General features: G+C 38.9%; 1 protein-coding gene and 1 non-coding gene across 3 annotated transcripts; both read right to left on the bottom strand.

The window, feature by feature from the left end:
* Positions 1–16,786, bottom strand: zmpste24 (zinc metallopeptidase STE24). Of its 2 annotated transcripts, none has more exons than XM_062962187.1 (10): positions 16,661–16,786; positions 8,977–9,123; positions 7,955–8,041; positions 6,159–6,275; positions 5,777–5,929; positions 5,063–5,204; positions 3,983–4,167; positions 3,673–3,777; positions 1,904–2,047; positions 1–921 (listed from the first exon to the last, which is right to left on the bottom strand). In XM_062962187.1, exons 2-10 carry the CDS (start codon positions 9,070–9,072, stop codon positions 697–699), a joined length of 1,254 nt encoding a protein of 417 aa, XP_062818257.1. In that variant the 5' UTR covers positions 9,073–9,123; positions 16,661–16,786; the 3' UTR covers positions 1–696. The 2 variants fall into 2 exon arrangements, with proteins under 2 accessions (XP_062818257.1, XP_062818256.1); XM_062962186.1 differs by lacking the exon at positions 16,661–16,786 and adding an exon at positions 11,865–12,095.
* mir5401 (microRNA mir-5401) lies at positions 11,894–11,976 on the bottom strand. The gene has a single exon (NR_130002.1). It is a non-coding gene; the product is annotated as a microRNA mir-5401 (primary transcript).
* Positions 16,787–17,812: the final 1,026 nt, after the last annotated feature.

Here is a 17,812-nt window from a genome sequence, read left to right as displayed (position 1 = left end):
TGTTTGTCAGCTGCAATTTATTCTCAATCCTGAATTCAGAGAAAGATGGCTTTATTCGTCTCTGTAAAAGGCTTTTGTTTTCATTCACTGCAGACATGAATTTGACCCCAAAAGGAAGAAGCTCACACTTTCAGTCCAGACAGTATTTAATTTACTTCAGCTTTCCCCAAATGGTGCTCCCCAACTGTTGGACTACACTGTGCCCCACAATGGCCAGGGTTAATGAGATGTTTAGTCCCAAACATCTGGAAGGCACCAATCTGAAAAAGCCTGGTTAAAGTGTTTGAATCCCAATGATCAAGGGGGCGATGTTCTAGTTTCATCCCCCCACCCCACGCACACATGGATGAGGTAGGAAAGCTAGAAGGTAACTGTAAAAGAACACCCAGACACAGTGCTTTCAACAAATTCAAGCATGAATACTTCAGGTTTCAACAAATTACTTTCTCCTCCAGCTGTATTGTGATTACGATAATGTTGCACATTACATTCCTCCCCAACAATCCCCACAACGTACCCCTCTTTAGAATCCAACTTCTTGTAGTTGAAAACAGGATTTTGGCAGCTATTTTCTAATGAGGTGAAACAAGCTTGTCTGTTTGGAGAATGATGTGCTCAGGAATGGAATGCGTATATTACTTTTTAAAAAATGGAACTTGATTTTGGGATGGAAAGTCTTTCATTAAGCCTACAGTTTCAATCTTGCTTAGATTCCTTCAATGCTTGAAGTCTTTCTAGCAGTGGAGGATGAGAATAATGCCACATTGAAAACAGCCAGTCTGAAACAGGGAACCCAAGATTATCTTTGTTCAGCTTGATCAGCGCAGAATACAAGTCTTTGGCCTTTCCAAGATCCTTGGCAAAGGCATCAGCTTGAAATTCAAATCGCCTACTTAATACAGTTAAACAAAAGGAGAGGACCTGTACAGAAAGAAAAGAAACATTACTAAACATCTTAGAACTCATTTCAGAATCCTCCAAAACCAATGATTCTCAACCTTTGGGTGTCCAGATAGTTCTGGATTTCAAATCACAAAATCCCCAACCAGCATAACTAATGGTCATGGACCATGGGAGCAGATGTCCAAACATCTGGAGCCTGAGGACCAATGACACAAACCACTTCTTAAGTGAAACCATTGCCAAGGCACTCATCCTCCTTAGTTTCATAGAATCATAGAATAGTAGAGTTGGAAGAGACCTCATGGGCCATCCAGTCCAACCCCCTGCCAAGAAGCAGGAAATTGCATAGTTTCAGAGAGAAAAGGAACTCTGCACTACAATAACTGGCAAGTGGTCCATTCCCAAACACGGTTCTAAGGAGTGACTTGATTGTAAACTATCTCATATAATGTATTTTCCCAGATGAATCTACCTGAGCTCTGAGATCTTTGGGAGAAAATTTTCTATTGGCTCCATGTTTGACAAGGGCATGAGAGAGGGCCTTTGGGATTGGCTTCTGACTATGGAACCCTGACAGAGAAATCCATCCATCCCATTTACATAGGGTGCCATCACCTAACTCTTCTTCCTACTCAAACTTTTCTTTGGACCACTGGGAAATTTTCACAAGGGTTCTGTTGGTTGGAAGGAAGAGGGAACAGAAAAGTCAACATCTCCCCAAGTAATTTATTCTATGCAAAAATTCCAACTATAGAAAACATTGCCATATTTATATTAATTTCCAGGGGGAGCGGTGTTAGTCTGTTGCAACATGGTATCTTACAAACTGTCTAGTTCTATTGAACCCATTTTATCTTTCAAGGTAGAAATTTGGCAACCATTTATCTTTAAACATTAATAATTCAGGAACCATCTTGGAATTCAGAATATAAACCAGTGAAGATGTCACTGGCATTTCAACAATGATTGTTTAAATGTCAAATTCTAAGTGGTACATTACCTCATTATAAGGCGAGAAAATAAATTGAAAAATGATTAAAAGGCCTATCAGGGTAGGCTGTGTGTCATAGAATCCAAAGGCGGCAAAGAGTTCTTTTCGGCCAATCAGCACAGCAAATAAGAAGAAACATAAGAAGGAGTTCATCTAAGAAGGGAAAATAGCATATTATGATTCAGAGGACTTCTCAGCCTGTTGATAGGCTAGCTAAAGTAATTATGGTCTTAGAAGTACTGTCAAACTATCCAAATAAGACTAGGAAACTTAACACTCCAGATATTTTGATTTTCTAATCTCACCGATCACAGCTATCCTTTGATATGGCCGATGGGCTAATCAATAAAACGTATTGAGCTATCCTGTGAGAGTTATACTGCAAAACTTGTAATGGATCAAAGCAGTCCTGCTCAATAACTGTCATCTGTGTAAAGACTTTTAATTTTATTTAAAAGTTTGGGGTGCATAAAATTTAGACACAACTAAACAAAAATGTCTGACCCAATAGAATGGCTTTGTGTGTGTACTTGTAGATCTATTTGCACATATATGGCTGTTATTCTTCACGTTTTTGTCAATATCAAATTTAGCCCTTGGGATGGAAAAACTGTACTCCTTTAGAGGAACAAATTAAGTTAAAAAACTGAAATAATTCCCATTGCCTTAGACTGCAGGGAAAAATAACTCTTAATTTCACTGCTTTATGTTTTCTATCTGGAAAAGAAGCAAGTCCCATTTTTCTTGTTGCATTTTAGCAGGAATATTTTGTTAGCAGAAATATTTAACTGTTTAAGTTAGTTTGGCTGAGGGTGATGCCAGTTTTTTTTTTATTGGGAAGATGGAGGTGATAATCTAATGGTGTCCAAAGGCTGAACTAGATTGCTTTCCATCCCCCGGGACTGTTTGTAGCTTGTGGGATGTACAATTTCCTTTTATCTAGATCAGTGGTTCCCAACCTTTGGGCCTCCAGGTGTTTTGGACTTCAGCTTCCACAGTTCCTAACAGCTGGGATTTCTGGGAGTTGAAGTCCAAAACACCTGGAGGCTCAAAGGTTGGGACCCACAGTTCTAGATGAAAAATAGACAACTTAACAGTTTAAAGTATAATTTTAACATTAAAAACATTCCTGAGTTTACCATACTTAATAGAATGTGTTTCTTTATCATTTTCAAGCATGGAATATTTTATTTTACCTGCTAGATACCAATGCAAAACCAATTCACAATAACAAAATTTACAATGTAAATGCTTTATCAGGCATCCTGGTGGAGTTTTTTGAGGTTGACATATATTTGTCACATGACTGATATTCTGTAGCCTAGACTAGGATGTCATTTAAACAGATAATTATTTTATCTGCTATTTTACTGATCATATTTTTTCATTACTGCTTTTAAGTGCATGACATCCAAACTGTTGGGCATTTTGTAAACAGAAAGTGTGGATAAAATCATCTAAATTCAAACAATAACGTTTTAAAAGCAGCCATGAAGCTATGAGTTGGGGGCCTAAATACCCTGATCTGATCTTGGAAGCTAAGTGGGTCCAGCCCTGCTTAATACTTGGATGGAAAACCACTAACAAATACCAAGTGCTGTAGACTATATTTTAGAGGAAGGAACTGGCAAAACCATCTCTGAGTCTTTCTTGCCTAATATCCCCTTTTATATCCCCTTTTACCGCTTTCTTACTAGGCTGAAACAGCCACCATATTTTCTAAGCAAACACTAAATACACACATAAAACACAGGAAATTTCACAGGATTTCTGCTCACCTGACTTATAACAATATTTTTAATCGTGTGGCCAAGTTTCCAATGACCCAACTCATGGCCCAACACAGCCAAGACTTCTTCATTTTTGCAGCCTTGCTTCTTACTCTAGAATTAAGGGGGAAATACATGATACCATAACTGTATTGGCAGAGACATGTGCCTCCATGATCATGACTGCACAGGACAGGAAACAAACAGATATCAAGATGGATGTAACTGAATTAGAATGAATCTCTACCAATGAGCAGCGTATAACAAAACAATAGAACATTAAAACTCTAGAATGTTAAATATAAAAAGATATGCTTACTTTGGCTTTCGCCTTTGCCTCAGCATCTTCATGTCCTTCTGCTGCCTGAGTCTCTGACCCAGAATCCCCAGAGCGCTCTTTGTTAAGAGCAGAATAATCTTCCAGAAGAGTGTCAAATAGTACTATACGCTTATTCTTGAAGAAGCCATAGAAATAAGCATTGCTGTGGGAAGACCGTTTGGAACCTATTGGGGAATCAGTGCAGGGGCAGAATAGAGGACAGAATTTAGCCAATAATTATAATATTTATGATAAAACATTATAGAAATAAACGTGTCCCTTAAGTTCAAGAGCAGGGTTTCCGGTGGCCCTATACCCTTTGGGTTACCAAGAACACAGTCTGGTATATGGTGGTCCTCTGATGGGGATACACTTTTTTCTTAACCAGGTGTGTATATGGTATTTCATATCCCCCCCCCCCCCCCGCTTTCCAGGACCATAACTCCGTCCCTAAAGATTATGAACCCACAAGTTCCTCCTTCTTTCATCTACTCTATGGTCTAGGTGTTTGTATGATGCAGATTTGGAAATAATGAGATTCAAATTTCATTTTTAAAGCAGAGCCACATCGAATTTCAATAAGATCTTCAAACTCTGGCATGGACACTTTTAAGAAGTTTTTTCTTTAAAAATGTTTTTCATGGAGCCCCTATGATGCTTTTGTGGACCCCTAGGATTCTGTGGTACACAGTTTGGGAACTACTGCTCTAGTGGGCCTCTGCCAGGACCTAGAAAGTATTTAAACAGTTTTTAAAAAGAGGGGCGGGGGAGAGACTGTGCTGTTCAGCAAGGAGTGGAGAGAAAGAAGTACTCACAAGAAATGGGAAGAATCGACAATGCAGAGGGAAAAACAATGAGCCCAGTGGTGGGGACTAGGGGCTTTCTAATCCTTGTGAGGATTATGCTGTTTCTACTAATATATAAATTGCTCCTGGTCACTTGCTTAAGGGTTCACCATGTTTCTAGGGCCAATAGTTAAATTCAATCCCCAACAGAATATATGGACAGAAGCACTGCTATGATCATACTGAGATCAGTATTAGAGAACTACAAAGCCAAGGCTATGCTTTTAACTCTCACCTTCTACAACGTACACTTTTGTCAGAGGAAAATCTATGTTCTGTGCCATTGCCTCAATCTGCTGCTTGAGCTCTCCTTCAGGGAGCGGAATGAATTTATCAAACAATGGAGCAATGTAGTCTGCATAGATTGTGACAAGAACCTATTGTGGGAAACATACAGAGACACCTTAGGTCCATTTATTCATCCAGCTTTGTCCTTGGAACAATCAATTTCTCTTTCTGGTCACAAATGTTGGTTAACATCCTGGGTGATGAAACCCAAAACTTCAAGGGAAAATTCTGTGCTGAACATACATGTAAAAACCAAATCATACTATCTGAACAATAAACATATAACTATGTTTAACCATTAAAACATAAGACATAAACTACTACTTAGTATGAAATATATACAATTTGCTAGAGTAGGTATAATACATCTTAAACAAAAAAAAATTATGTCACACTGTCACAATATATAGTAGTCCCATTCCACACATTTTATACTATGGCAGATCCTAAGGAGAGGATCCTGACAACCATAATTTGGAAAAAATGTCACTGTTTGCATTATAGAGTCAGCCATGTTACATTCTTACAAGTTGGAAAGAAAATCATGACTAGAGCATAGATCAGCAGTGAAAATTATTTAGGGACTGATTCAAGTTCATCACCAACATTTAATAGCTGCACGTCAAATAATTCTAGACACAGTCAGACATAATATACTCACCAAAGAAACAACTAAAGTGAAGAGCCACGCATAAATGAAGAAATAATCTCCACCTATTTTTATGATGTAAAGTAGAAGTGCTGTCACTGGCAAAAGAATGCACTGAGTCACAATGAATTTCTTGATTGCATCTTTAAAAAAGAATCCCAGAGTCTGAAAATGAAAAGACTTCATATTACATAAGGATAAGTTCATGGGTGAGAATGGGGAGGTGGCAGGATTGGGGAAAATACTAGTATTTAGATTGTGGAATATCAAGATCATATTTTTCTGTGTGTGTGTATATATATGTACATATGTGTGTGTGTGTATATATATATATATATATAGTATGAAAGGAATATTAATATTAATATGGCAACAAAGAAGTACTACACCGTACCTGTTGATTGAAGCCATGTTTTTCCTCTATGACAAAAGTATTGTAGAGGCTCCAAGGCAGACCTGTGACCGCACTGAAGAGTGTAGCAAGCAGCAAGAAGACCAATGACTGAACGATCTGTGTAGAAGACGAGAGGGATATACGTATTCCAATTTAGACACAGAGAGCTGGTTAAAAACTTAGTAAGATTTACAGCAGATCCACTGAAATTAATGTAATTTGTTAACACAAACTCATGGATTTCATTACATTGGGATTACATTAGGTGGCACTGGATTTGAGTTTTGTATGATCAATTTAATTTTCATTAGAACTTGAAAGTACACGGTACATCAGTGTGCTGGGTACCTTAGAGAACATGCTCAGACAGTGAATTTATTTTTCAATACAGAATTAAGATCACAAGATCTGCCACATAAAAACCAGGGCTGGTTTGCCTTCTAATGTTTTATGTTCTTGGCACCATCATTTAGATAGGAGATAGGATAGAATTGTTAATTTCATCTTAGTTCAAACTAGACTCACGTGTGAGATTTGTTTCCAGTCTAGCAATAAGAAACCCCCCAGTGATACATAACCCTGATGAGATGCATGGAACTAAAATCAAGGTTATTTTTCACTGGTAGAAAATCTTGCACTGTATGAGGACTACTACAGAAACTCAGTAATATAGCATGGGATGAAACCTTGTGCAAGATGTTGTTCAAACAGTTGCAGAGCAGTGGTTTGATACCTTGTGTATGTCAGCTGATAACCTCTTCCTTTTTCTTGTTTTGGGAAAGAGGTGATTCTGTTTTGTATGATTCTACTTGGAGAAGAAATGAGTTTGTGCAGTCAATATTTACTGACTGCTCAAAGTTTGGAAAAATGTATAGAGAAAAGAATGTTGGCTTTCACTTGCGAAGGCCAACTGATAGCATAGCTATCTTTGCCACCTTCCTCCTCTTACTCACACAGATAAGGGGGTTAGTTAAGCCAGAAGGGGAATTCCCACTATCTCTGGCGATCAGGTATAATGAGGAATACCTTCAAACAAGCCTACGGGAGCTGGGCTTGCTTGGATACCTTCATGGGCCTGTCTCTGCTGCAGAAAAAAATATTTTAAATTCTCAGGAGTAGTCTAAACCTTTTCTGTAAAATCTTTTTACATGTCCAACAGGATCAAGAATTTGCCCATTCCATGGAAAAGATATAACAAACTTGTTTCCTGTAGAAACCGGGACATCAACCAATGGATTCAAATTTTATAGAAAGATATTTTATCACATTAGGAAAAATGTCCTAATAGCGAGAACTGTTTCACAGAGTGCCATGAAGTTAAAGATTCTCCTTCGTTAGATGCTTTTGAACAGATGCTGGATGTCCATTTATAGAAATGCTTTAGTTGTATATTATGGACTAAATCAATGATTCCCAAGCTTTGGGTTCTCCATGTGTTTTGGACTTCCAACAACTTATCAGCTGTTAGGAATTGTGGTAGTTGAAATCCAAAACACCTGGAGGAACAAAGCTTGGGAACCACCGGACTAAATGAGCACTGAACTCCCTTCCAATTCTATGATTCATACCAATGTTCCAGGAAAATAAATCTATCCATGATTCATTTGCTATACAATTTGCTGTATGTGGGTATCCTGGAGCCATATGGCTTGGTCACTGTTGGAATCAGGACACAGGATTAAATGAACATAAGAACATAAAAAGAGTTCTCATGGATTGGATCAAAGGCAACATTTTAAAGAGAGGGAAGTGAATATTTCAGTGTTCAAGTAATACAGACAAACAAATGCACTTACCTCGTACTCAGGCCCAAAGCCAGCACGGTTGGAAATATTGCCAGAGAGAAACCAAAGGAACGGAATTCCTCCACAGAGAAGTATCACCTATAAAAACAAAACACTGCAGGGATGAGACTGCTAACACCTTCAACAACAAAATACTATTGAACTTCCATTTTGGCAACTAGAGTTTATTTCGACTAACAACTGAACTTGAGGGCCTAACTCATTTGACAAATTTATCATTATTTGTTTATGTAGACCACTTATGCCCCACTCTTCATTTAAAAAGGCTTCCAGAGCATTTTATAATCTTAATTCGACAGTATTATAATCTAAATAAGACAAGACTCACAAGGAAAGGGGGTGGCAGTGGAAGAGAGGATTGAGTCTAGCAGATGCTGGCTACTTTTCTCTCCTTCAAAAACCATAGTAGATACAGTTGGAAAAGAAAAAGGGCTTCTTCTCAGCTGCTGGGACTGTGTGATGGAGCTGTGCCTAACATAGCTGTTGTTGTATCTGTCAGAGGTCAGGGCAACGGCAGCTATAGTAGAGGGAGGCCCTCTCACCAGCCACTGGGACCAAAACTCAATGGAGCAATGCTTGGCTGTTCTTCTCTTCATTAGATACCAGAGAAAAGCAAATAGGTTAGCTCATAATTTTTTAAGCCAGAGCAATCCCTGACTAAAGAGGTGAAAACCTAATGAACAAGGGGTTCAGGGTTACAAGAGAAAGATTTTTACTATTGGGTATCACTCACACAAAACAGAAGGAACAGCACAGTAAAAATACTGTAATGAATGCGTTGACAGATTATGGGAATTTCAGTGCAAAATACTAGCTTTTTCAAGTTCAAGTTCTAGTGATTGAAATGAATTTCTAATTTCTGTCCCAGAACTAGATTAATCCTTGGAATATTTTTTATCAGGGCAGTAGAAAATTTGCATTTCCACTTTAATAAAAAAGGAAAATTATTTACATTCTAAATCACTGGAAAATGTACCAAAAAAAAAGGGGGGGGGGGAAGAGAAGATACTTACTGTGCCCTCAATTTCTGAATATAGGCCTGACCAAAAGCTGAAAGCACTTTTATCCAGTTGATAAAGGCGGGATTTTTCAAATGTTTCTGAGTCCATAATTGGACCCAACTCCAGTGGAACATGGGTGGTTGTCTTATATACAGTCCTCTGAAATACAGCAGTAATATTTGAAACATTACATGCAACTTCTGCAGACACTAGAAATGTAACACATGAACCTTTAGGGAAATTGTGAAATATTTGGAAAATACACCAAATAAAAGATCTTTATCATGGCTGGCAAAAAACACAATTTGACCTAATCTATGTGTAACCTGACAGCTTTAAAACACCTGGTCAAGCTCAATGCATTTAAGTTTCCATCTCTTGCATTTCTCAACATAACGCTGCCGAGTTCTCAAAATAGAATTAAAAGACAGCTGAAATTTATGGCATGCAGTTACAATTAGGAAATTGTGACTATAATTATTATTATTATTATTATCATTTTATTTTATTTTTATACCCCGCCTCTATCTCCCCAAAGGGCTTACATGGGGCCAAGCCCGAATAAAAACAGTAACAGTATAAAACACAATAGACAAGAAACATGCACAATTAAAAATTAAACATAACCAATAACCATAACCATAACCAATAAAGTAAATGACAAAAACTTAATAAAAACATGGATTAAAACGGAGAGGTTGTAAAATAGACTGGATAAAGTGCACCATATAAATATTGTAAACACGAGGTAACTGATAAAGTGCTGCAAATTCTTGGAAATGCAAATTGGGATGGGAATAGACCCATCCCAATAGACTAACAAGCTTGTGTTCTACCTAAATACCTAATGAAAGTACTGCTGCACCTCTATGTACATTTAACACATTGTCTACATTCATAAAGTATTTGATGCTGACATTTTTTGTTTTTATGAACACATAGATGTCAATCGTACAAAAATAAAAAGCCCCTCTATCAAGTGACGCTGAATTTAATAAAATGCATCTGGTAACGACGCTCCAGTAAGGAACCTGCCCATTGGACTACTTGAAGCTTCCAAACAGTCTTCAAAGGCAACCCCCCATAGAGTGCATTGCAGTAGTCTATTCAAAATGTACCGATAGCATGAACCATCATGGCCAAGTCTGACTCCCCATTAGTGATTACTCTATTGCATGCTCCTTTGGACGGGAAACCTGGGCCACACATTCCTATAAGCACCTAAAGCGGATAAGGCAGGAGCCCCCAAACTAAGGCCCGGGGGCCACATGCGGCCCATCAAAGCCATTTATCCGGCCCCCGTGGCAGCAGCGGCTCCCTCCTCCTTCACCGAGGAAGGCGTGTGCGGTGCAAGGGAGGAGGGAAAGGCACACGCTTATCCTGCCTCCTCCCTCGCCCGGTGCGTGCCTTCCAAAGCTTTGCTTGTTTATAATGATATTTTAATTATTATTTAATTAATAATTAATTATTATGGGGTGCTTTGCTAGTGCTTTTGGTGCACAAAGGCAGAAGAGAGCTGAACTAAATGGCCCAAGGGGTCTCTTCCAACCCTCTTTATTATTATTATTGACACAAAGGCACAGTATAAAACAGCAAACGAGATACACTGTATATGCTGGATTTCATATTACAAAATCATAAGTTGAACACTTCCCAAGCATTTAGGACTGTGAGATGTATGATGATGATGATTCTTATTATTATTAACAACATTGAGGTTGGGTGGCCATCTGTCAGGGGTGCTTTGCTGGTGCTTTTGGTGCACAAAGGTAGAATGGGGTTGGACCAACCCTCTTTATTATTTTTATTATGATTAACACTGAGGCTGTATTTGTTCCCGTTTGTTTTGTTTTCTTACTTCAAAATAAGAGATGTGCAGTGTGCATAGGAATTTGTTTATAGTTTTTTTCCCCAACTATAGTCCGGCCCTCCAACAGTCTGAGACTGTGAACTGTGTTGTCGAAGGCTTTCATGGCTGGGATCACAGGGTTATTGTATGTATTCCAGGCTGTATGGGTGCAGGCTGGAGAGCAGCTGCAATGAATCACTGCAATGAATCACTCTGACCAGGAGGTCATGAGTTCGAGGCCCACTCGGAGCCTATGTTTGTCTGTCTTTGTTCTATGTTAAAAGGCATTGAATGTTTGCCTATATGTGTAATGTGATCCGCCCTGAGTCCCCTTCGGGGTGAGAAGGGCGGAATATAAATGCTGTAAATAAATAAATAAATGTTCTAGAAGTATTCTAGAAGAATTCTAGAAGTATTCTCTCCTGATGTTTCGCCCACATCTATGGCAGGCATCCTCTGAGATTGTGAGGCATGGAGAAACTAGGCAAGAAAGGTTAATATATATATGTGGAGAGTCCAGGGTGTGAGAAGAGTTCTTTGTCAGTTGGAAGCCAGCGTGAATGTTGCAGTTAATCACCTTAATTAGCATTGGAAAGGTTCGTCTCTTGTCTGGGGGGCATCCTTTGTTCAGAGTCATTAGCCGTCCCTGGAGCTTCTCTGCCCTCAGATATATATTAACCTTCCTTGCCTAGTTTCTCCATGCCTCACAACCTCTGAGGGTGCCTGCCATAGATGCGGGCGAAACGTCAGGAGAGAATACTTCTAGAACATGGCCATACATCCCGGAATACATACAACAACCCTAAGACTGTGAACTGGCCCTCTGTTTAAAAGGTTTGGGGACCCCTGGAATAAGGTCTGGCCCAGACTGGTCTAGGAGTGAGTTACAGGATGTCTCTGCTTTCTTTGGTGACGACCAGCTCGCTCCTACTCTGCAGAGCGTCCCTATTATAACCCAGAAGAGCCCAGCACATCTGGAGGAGGAAAGGGGCCCGTGTGAGGGCCTGAGGCCTGCGTCCCGTGAGGGGAAGGGGGCGCCGGAGGGGCTGACCTGTCGCCGGGCGAGGAAGGCCTCCCAGAGGTAGACGGCCCACGAGAAGAGCAGCACCGCGGCGAAGATACGGCTCTCCGGCGGCGCCTCCTCGGCCCAGAGGCCGCCCCGCAGCAGCGTCGCCGCCATGCCTCCCGGCCTCACTCGCTCTCCCTCCGCGGCCCAGCCCTGCCGCCGGCTCCCGCCTTCTCCGGACGTGACGCCCACTTCCGCCACAAGAGTAATTCTCTTTCCGCTCCCGAAGCTTCGTGGGATTTATTTTTAAACAAAGACTTCCGGCTTCCTTCAGTAGTGGGCGAGGCCCGGGAAGGAAGAGGGCGGGAAGCGGCCACTCTCACGGCCCAAACACGAACCAAATAAGGAACCCACTCAACCAGAGAAGTCAGGCTTTGAACTGAAAGGCTATTCAATGCTAATCAAGGCGGCCAACTGCAACATTCCCACTTGCCTCAAACAGACAAGAATTCTTTCTCCCACCCTGGACTTTCCACAGATAATAAATAATAATAAATACAGTAGAGTCTCACTTATCCAACACTCGCTTATCCAACATTCTGGATTATCCAATGCATTTCTGTAGTCAATGTTTTCAATATATCATATTTTGGTGCGAAATTCGTAAATACAGTAATTACTACATACCATTACTGTGTATTGAACTACTTTTTCTGCCAGATTTGTTGTATAACATGTTTTGGTGATTAATTTGTAAAATCATAACCTAATTTGATGTTTAATAGGCTTTTCCTTAATGCCTCCTTATTATCCAACATATTCGCTTATCCAACATTCTGCCGGCCCGTTTATGTTGGATAAGTGAGACTCTACTGTAATAATAATTTTATTTATATTCCGCCTCCATCTCCCCCGAAGGGGACTCAGGGCGGCTCACAGATAATATTAGATAAAAACAGTAAACAATACATCAGTAAATAAACCCCACTTGACTAGTTTCCAACATATATGTGTGTGTGTGTTTTTATATATATATATATATATATATATATATATATATATATATATATATATATATATACACACATACATACATACATACATACACAATATAATTTACAATATATAATTATAACATATTGTATATACAGTAGAGTCTCACTTATCCAAGACTTGCTTATCCAACATTCTGGATTATCCCAACGCTTTTTTGTAGTCAATGTTTTCAATACATCATATTTTGGTGCCAAGTTTGTAAATACAGTAATTTCTACATAGAATTACTGTGTATTGAACTACTTTTTCTGTCAAATTTGTGGTATAACATGATGTTTTGGTGCTTCATTTGTAAAAGCATAACCGAATTTGATGTTTAATAGGCTTTTCCTTAATCCCTCCTTATTATCCAACATATTCGCTTATCCAACGTTCTGCCGGCCCATTTATGTTGGATAAGTGAGACTCTACTGTACATATAATATTCATAATATTATATTGTAATACGATATAATACTAATAATACAATATAATAGTATTAATTATATATTATATTTTACATGTAATATTACTAATTATATTACAATATATTGATACTGTACAATATAGTAATTTATTACCAGTATTGTACTATGCTAATATAATATTGTATGTAAATTTAATTTGTAAGCCGCTCTGAGTCCCCTTCAGGGCGAGAAGGGCGGCATATAAATGTAGGAATTAAATAAATAAATAAACAGACCTCAAACCCTCTGAGGATGCCTGCCATAGGCAAAGGTAAAGGTTTTCCGCTGATGTTAAGCCCAGTCATATCTGACTCTGGGGGTTGGTGCTCATCTCCATTTCTAAGCCCAAGAACCGGCGTTATCCATAGACATCTCCAAGGTCAAGTGGCCAGCATGACTGCATGGAGCGCCGTTACCTTCCCACCGGAGCAGTTCCTATTGATCTACTCACATTTGCATGTTTTCGAACTGCTAGGTTGGCAGAAACTGGAGCTAACAGCGGGTGCTCACTCAGCTCCCGGGATTTGAACCTGCGACCTTTCGGTCTGCAAGTTCAGCAGCTGAGTGCTTTAACACACTTCGCCACCGGGGCTCCACCTAATACAGTAATTACTACATAGCAGTACTGCGTATTGAACTGCTTTTTCTGTCAAATTTGTTGTCTAACATGATGTTTTGGTGCTTCATTTGTCAAATCATAATCTAACTTGATGTTTAATAGGCTTTTCTTTAATCCCTTCTTATTCAACATATTCACTTATCCAACATTCTGCCGGCCCGTTTATGTTGGATAGATGAGACTCTACTGCATTTAACACAGAAGTGTTGAACCATGTCAGACTACACAAGGAAGCCACTGAAATCCACAAGCATGTGGACAATTTCAACAGGAAGGAGGAAACCATGAAAATGAACAAAATCTGGCTACCAATATTCAAAATCTCTAAAATCAGGACAGTAAGTAAACAACAACACCCAGAGGAATTCCAGATAGGAAACAATCAGGGCCAGCTAACCTCTCCCAACAAAGGATTCCCCCAGCCAGGCTTTGAACTGAAAGGCTATTCAATGCTAATCAAGGTGGCCAACTGCAACATTCCCACTTGCCTCAAACAGACAAGAGTTCTTTCTCCCATGCTGGACTTTCCACAGATAATAAATAATAATAAGTTTATTTATACTCCGCCTCCATCTGCCCCAAAGGGGACTCGGGGCGGCTCACAGATATTAGATAAAAACAGTGACAGTAAACAATACATCAGTAAATAAACCCCACTTGACTAGTTTCCAACAGACCTCAAACCTCTGAGGATGCCTGCCATAGATGCAGGCAAAACATCAGGAGAAAATACTTCTGGAGCACGGCCATACACCCCAGAAACTCTCAGCAACCCAGTTTCCGGCCATAAAAGCCTTTGAAAACACATTGTTTGAAACTGCTTCCAATATCTTGCTTTTCAGAAACTCGCATTTATCATGAACACCTTTCTTTTTTAATATTCCTGACCATAGGATCACTCAATTTTTCCTAAGTTTACTGAACCCGGCTTTCTTAATTTCTAAAGTGCATGTGTGACTGCTTGTATAACAAACGCTAGAAGAAAACCAGTACATCCACCTCATTTATCAAGTCATCACTCTTGATGAGGATAGGATCTAAAATAGCACATCCCTTTTGACTCTACCATCTTCTAGACCATGAAATTGTCTGCACGGCCAATGAGGTAATTGTTGGACTTTATATTCCTTTCCAACAAATATCAGGGTAGTTAGAATCTCTCAACTACTACAACTATATCTCTCCTTTCTGAATATGTGACCATTTACTCTAGCAAGGATCATTCCAATCCTCAGGCTGACTTGAAGGTCTACAGTAGACTCCCACAATGACATTCCTGTTCTTTCTTTCCATCTTAATTTTTACCCAGATACTTTCAACTTGACTTCCAGGATTTACATTATTTACATTACACCTCACAGGTGTATAATCCTGGGACATACAATTTCCACCCGATGCAAGAGAACCACCAGATGACACAAGATCCTGTAAACACAGCAAATACTCTTTATCAAGGTGTCAATGATTTAAAAAGCATTTTCTTTATCAAGAGTACTCGCTATACATATTTCTGCAGCACTCACAAATATAATCAGAAAAATGGATTTATACCAAGTAGTTTAAAAAACCAACAAAAGAGAAAAACCAATGATAGATTCATAAAGATTAAAAAATGTAAAGGCTTTCTTTTGAGTGGCGGGTTTTTTTCTTTCATCCAAGTGTTGATAGTTTAGTCATTTGCACTGAATAGATTCCTTTTAGAAGTCACCCTGATCTTGATTATTGTGAATCGGGCAGATATTGAAGGCCATGAATTATGCAGCCCATGTAAATTAATTGCTCCTATTTGAATGTAGATATGGTTTGATACATAAGAAATTTTTCCATTATTAAAAATGAATTAAAATACAGTAGAGTCTCATTTATCCAAGCTAAACGGACCGGCAGAAGCTTGGATAAGCGAATATCTTGGATAATAAGGTGGGATTAAGGAAAAGCCTATTAAACATCAAATTAAGTTATGATTTTACAAATTAAGCACCAAACCTTCATGTTATACAACAAATTTGACATAAAAAGGAGTTCAATACGCAGCAATGTTATGTTGTAATTACTGTATTTATGAATTTAGCACCAAAATATCATGATATATTGAAAATATTGACTACAAAAATGGCTTGGATTATCCAGAGGCTTGGATAAGCGAGGCTTGGATAAATGAGACTCTACTGTATATAGCTTTATTGATACTTCTGGAAATCGAATACGTTATGTACTATTTTCTGCCATAGGACACTACCACAAAAAAAGGAACACCCAAATACTACTAATAGTGGGTGAAATAAATCGGTTTAAAGAGAGAAATGTCTTATGGTTATGTAGTGCTATTATACTGTTCTGTTAAAGCTAGGTCTTGATCAATGGGCTGGAGAGGCATCTTTCTAGCTCTTTATAAACTGCTCTGAGCATATAAGTTTCATAAGTATAGAACAGATTTACTAAAGTATTTGGGAAGTTCTCTATCACTTCAATAACAAAGAACAGGGTAAAGATTTATCTGATTTATCTTGGACTTTTGAAAAGCTTATTTGCCTGTTTAATATGCCCGAATGATCATGAAAGATCTGGAAGAATTCCTTTTTTTGCCCTACAAACAAATTTAAGAACTATAACAGGGCAGTTTTAAAAACACAGGCCAATAAGAGGTCTGAATTCTAGAATTATTACCGAGGAGACAAGCCAAGGTAGTTATTTCTATGAAAATCTGATAACGAACTTACCAGGGGATCTAAATTGGCTCTTGGCTCTTCCTATGGAGTTGTGTCCTGGGACCAATCCCTGCATCTTTTCCTCCTGTCCTGGGTTTAAGAAACCAACTCAAGAGTCCTCCAATATGCCTGGCTCTCCTCTTGCTGCATAGCCACATTGCTCAGCCAGAAGGGGAGGACGGAGTGATAACAGATACAGATACTTTTGTTTCTTTTTTGGACAGAATAGAAATAGAAGGTCTGAACGACACTGCTCAAAAAATCTCTGCTAGGAACGTCTTCCTGTCACAGCTAGACAGAGCTAAGACAGGCACTATATTGGGGAACCAAGGGAAGCCTCCTTCTACTAGATGGGCACCCTAGCAATTTTCTGATTGGAGATCCTGTCTGTATCAATTTATGTCAAGAGATGCTCTGCTACTGCAGACAAACCAATTATTCTTTGGTCTGATCTTGCAAAGCATTTCAGGTTTCTGCACTGTATTTGCTACTTATCACTGAGTATATATTCTAGTGTAGTAAGAAAACAATGCCAAGGCAATTTATATGAAATATAGGGAGACATATATTCAACACCTTTATCAATTACTGCACTTGAACGATGGAATAGAAGGCATGCTATTGAATTTGCAGATGACACCATATTGGAACAGCAAATTCCCCAGAAGACAGGATCAGAAACCAAAATGTCCTTCAAAGATTAGAAAGCAAAATCCAAACTAAAATTAATTTCAACAGGTAGAAATGTACTGTACTGCACTTTGGCAATAAAAATGAAATGCATAGGTCTACAGTGGGCGATACCTGGATTGAAAACAGTCCATGTGCAAGGGATCTGGGAGTCTTAGTAGACCACAAGCTGAACATGAGTCAACAGTGTGATCTGACAACTTAAAAAGCCAATAGAATTCTAAGCTGCATCAATAGGAGTATTGAGGGACATCATAGTCCCACCATGTGATTGGTTGCTTGAATTCTTCAGGGGTGAATTAGAATATAGGATGAAATTAAAAAGCACGTAGTTTTCCTTTGCTTCTCTTAAAACCCATCACCGAAACTCAAAAAAACAGGAAACCAGTTAGATGATGAGCAATGCAAATATGGGTTTCTGAAGTACACCCCAATTATCATCACAATAAGAAAATTAGGTCTTTAGTTTGGTCC

This window comes from Anolis carolinensis, unplaced genomic scaffold (assembly GCF_035594765.1).
Source record: "Anolis carolinensis isolate JA03-04 unplaced genomic scaffold, rAnoCar3.1.pri scaffold_10, whole genome shotgun sequence".
Lineage (NCBI taxonomy): Eukaryota > Metazoa > Chordata > Lepidosauria > Squamata > Dactyloidae > Anolis > Anolis carolinensis.
Note: the sequence above shows the minus strand (reverse complement) of the source record. Positions and strands in the feature narration are given on the sequence as shown.

What these genes read in the sequence shown, in the direction of transcription:
- zmpste24 (XM_062962186.1), bottom strand. Translation starts at nt 11,993, where the DNA reads ATGGCGGCGACGCTGCTGCGGGGCGGCCTCTGGGCCGAGGAGGCGCCG. An exon ending in AACATGGCTTCAATCAACAG is followed by an intron (nt 5,930 to 6,158) that starts GTACGGTGTAGT and finishes TTTCATTTTCAG; the next exon opens with ACTCTGGGATTCTTTTTTAA. An exon ending in TCACTTTAGTTGTTTCTTTG is followed by an intron (nt 5,205 to 5,776) that starts GTGAGTATATTA and finishes TTCCCACAATAG; the next exon opens with GTTCTTGTCACAATCTATGC.